General features: G+C 57.4%; 1 protein-coding gene across 1 annotated transcript in view; it reads right to left on the bottom strand.

The window, feature by feature from the left end:
• The window catches only part of NKX2-2 (NK2 homeobox 2), a 5,908-nt gene extending 2,335 nt beyond the window's left edge, over positions 1-3,573 (bottom strand). The window contains exon 1 of the mRNA XM_021390193.1: positions 3,381-3,573. Within this exon, the coding sequence (XP_021245868.1) occupies positions 3,381-3,573 (193 nt within the window). The remainder of the gene's footprint in view (positions 1-3,380) is intronic.

The following is a 3,664-nucleotide window of genomic DNA, read 5'->3' as shown; positions in this document are numbered from 1 at the left end:
GGGAAGGCGGGGGGAGGTTTTATTTGAAGAGGTCTCATTGATTTTGCCTCTGTCTTGCAGGGGAATGAGAACCAAGCCGCTAGGTTCATTTAACGGGCTGCAGCCCGGCGGACTCCAAGTACGCCTGCCTTCATTTTATTTAATTTTCTTTTTAAAATTTCTGTTTCAGGACGCGGGGAGGAGCCCCTTCCCTGCCCCCAGCAGCCTCCTACCGGCTTTTCCTCCTCCATCTCTCTCATCTCTATCTCGCCCTCTCCCGCACCCCGAAGGGCCCCGCTCGGCCGTGCGCGCACCAACCCGGGGGGCTGCGCTCCTCGCGGGAGCTGCGCACCTCCTCCTCCTCTTGCCCACAGCCTCCCTGATTCCCGGCTAAGAAAAGTTGCCCGAGTTCCCCTTCCCGTAGGAGGGAGCCCGGAGGAAGACGATCCCTCCGACGCCCTCTCCTCGCCGATCAATTTATTCGCACCTTCCCCCCCAGCCCGCTCCCCCAGCCCGCTCCCCCAGCCCCCAGCCTGCCTCCCATAAAGTATGTGATGTGGCTGACAATGCCCAGGGATTTTTTTTTTTTTTTTTTTTAAGCGAGCCCCTGAGCACATCCTGGGTGGTCGGAGCCGCGCAAACACAAATACAACCCTATGGCTAAGCTGGAGACAATGTCCGCAATGTAGACAAATGTCCGGCTTCTGTTGGAACCCTTTGTCTCGGCGCAGTTTTTGCATTTATTTCAGTGGCGAAATAATACGTGATTGACGCCCTCTTTCAATGTGTCCTAACTGTTGGGAATAAATCTGAGGTTGTTCCTAGTTGTCATGGTATTCAACCGCGCTCAATGGCTATCTCTTCATCCATTTCGGAGTCCTTCCTCGATACGAAGGGAACCCCTTCGTGCGGGCTCCTCTCCCTTTCCTTTGCGGGGAGGGGCCTGGGCCGCTCACATCCCTCTCGATGCTTCGCGGCCGGCAAATCTCGGCCTTATCGATTGATGCGTTCCCCCGGCCCCACCTGCCCGGAGTTGGGGCGCTCGGATGGGGCAGGATGGGGTCGGAATGGGGTTTTCATTCCTTCCCACCGCGAAGGGAGAGAGGGAAAAAGATAGCAGCGAGAACAGTGACGACGAGAAAAAGTCCCAAAGTCAAGCTTGTGCCGGTGGAAGCCAAGTAAGCAAGCAAGCAAAAAAAATAAAAAGAAAAAGAAAAAGAAAAAAAAAAGAGAGTAATAATAATAATAAATATATATAAAATAAATTTTTTTAAGAAGGAAAAGAAAAGAACACACACACGCCCAAAAAGAAGGAAAAAAGAAAACCCTGAGGCACTCGAATACTTTGGGGGTAGCCACTCTCCAAAAGCGCGGATGCTGCGATGGGGAATGGAGGCGGCGTCCCGCAGCAGCGCGGGGGGTGCGGGGCACAGAGCGTGCGGGGCCGTGGGGAGCTGCGGGCGTGACGTCACAGTCTGGGGTGACGTCAGAGCCCTTTGACGTCAGGAGGGGCCGCGGGGCCGGGAGCCGCCGCGTAAAACCCGACGGGGGGGACGGGCGGCTCGGTGCTCCGGGCCGACCGCGCTGAATTTAAGCCGGAGGGGTTATTTGCACAAGAGAACAAGAGGCTGAAGGAGAGGTGCGTGTACACAGGCTAAGTGGCCACACTTCAGGACAAGTGCCCTCTAGCAGTGTTTACCTGTTTACTTTCGCAGGTAGCTCAAACAGCCGCCCTATGCCCCCACCCCCCCACCCCGAGCTGTGGGGAGCCCCGCATCCGGCGGTTACCAGTACCCTATCCCTAATATATCCCCCAAACAAGCGAATGCGAAGGTGTTTCCAGGAGCCTCTCCGTTATCCCCCTCCCCGCATTCGCTCTCTCGCCCCGACCTCCCTCTCACCCAGCGCCGCCGACAGCCGCCGAGCGGCTCGGTTCATTGTCTGACCAGACCAAAGGTGCGAGCTATTGTTTTCCTTCCCTCCAGACCGCAAAGAAACAAATCAAAAGCACCGCACCTTGCCGCTCGGCGAGGATTAGCGAAGCCGCCCAAAGCCTTTGTTAGGGGGACAGGTTGGCTTTATCTCTTGGAACGAGCTACGCTTACAATAAAGGGGGAAAGGGAAACGCGGCTTCTGATAATTGTTATTAATTCACCTTCGGAGCCTCCCGGCAAGCAAGCCCAGCTTTGTGTTAGAGGGTGGCGAGGGATGGAGAGCTGAGTCATTAGGAGAAGACATCTTTGGGCAGGGATCAAAACAACAACAACATCCCCTGCCACTCCGAAATGTCCCCTGGCAGAGCCCTGCGCGGGCGGCTCCAAGGAGCTTGGCCGCTCCCGGCTCCGGCCCCATTTCGGGGGCAGCGGGCACGGCTGGCATCGCCTGAAATCACGGAGACACGGAGCTCCCCGCATCCTCCGTGCCTTCCAGGAACTCAGTGGTGAGCTGCGGGGTTCGGAGTTTCTGCCGGGGGAAATTCCCTTCGCTGTTGGCGGCTGGAAAAATGATTGCGTTAACAAAGGCGTTAATGGGACTTTGAGGGGGAGGAAAAGGAAAAAAACAAAACAAAACAAAACAACAAGGAGAGGGACGACGGGGAAAATTTCCCCGCATCTGGAAACGGAGCCGGCTGCATTCTTCCCTACGGAAATCCCAAAATTCCTGCTCCGGCCTGCCCTTCTCCCGCAGACAACGAAACCTTCTCCAGGACATAGGAATCTCAATGAGCCTCCCTTATTCTCCCGCTTCCTCTATCTCCTTTCCCCCGAAGCTTCAAAGCCGGAGAAATCCTTCCAATTCAGCGCTATTCCCTCGAAATTTGGAGATCTAGATAGAGCCAGCCCCGCCACCAAGCTCCCGAGGTGGCGAATCGGAATAGAAATGGGGATTTTCCCTCTCCTCCCTGGAGGCTAATGAGGTTATGCCGGAGCCGGAGGGCACATGTTAGGGCTTTGATAAATGCACTTTAATGAGATCTTTGAAAATATTGCCGAGAGAGTCGGCGGCAGCGCCGGTTTGGTAGCGCGATGCGTGTCGGCACAAAGCGGAGATCGGAGCCCCGCAGCCCCCGGCCCCGCTATTTGTTTCTCTTATTTAATTTTTCCGCCGAACCCGAGCTGTAAGCCCAGCCCGAGGCCTCCCTTCCCGTTCAAGTCTATTCCGAGCGTTTTATTCACCAGCAGAACGCCTCGTCCCCCCCGGCAAGCCCCCCGGCTGCATTCGTTCCCATCTCTCTAATGATGAAACGTGTCCCAATGAGATTAAGCTTTGTCACAAATGTTCTTCCCGGCGAAGAAAAACCCAACTCGTTTCGATAACGGCGATCTGAATGCGGGAGATTCAGAGCCCTTTATGAAACGCGGCCCCGGGAGCGCTTTCTTATCTGCGTGGGTTTCTCCCACGCGCGACGCCGAGGGCACACGTCGGGCCGCGGTCACAGGTGCGGGGACACGGGGGAAGGACGGCCAGGACGAGGGGGGGCGGGGGGTCTCGAGCAGGAAGGCGCAAGGAAAGCGTCGATAGGGAGGGAGGGAGCGGTGCGGCTGGCAGAGCCGGGCCGGCCCCTGCCGCGCAGCCCGGCCCGATCCGGGCCATTCCCGGTCCTCTGGCGGACTCTGCCGTCGCCGCCGAGAAGTGTCACCCCGCCGCCGGGCCGGGGTCCCCGCCCCGAGGTGAGCCGGGGCGG

The sequence above is a fragment of the Numida meleagris genome, chromosome 3 (genome assembly GCF_002078875.1).
Source record: "Numida meleagris isolate 19003 breed g44 Domestic line chromosome 3, NumMel1.0, whole genome shotgun sequence".
In the NCBI taxonomy this organism is placed as follows: Eukaryota; Metazoa; Chordata; class Aves; order Galliformes; family Numididae; genus Numida; species Numida meleagris.
The sequence above is the reverse complement of the archived record's forward strand: the minus strand, read 5'-3'. Positions and strand labels throughout refer to the sequence as shown.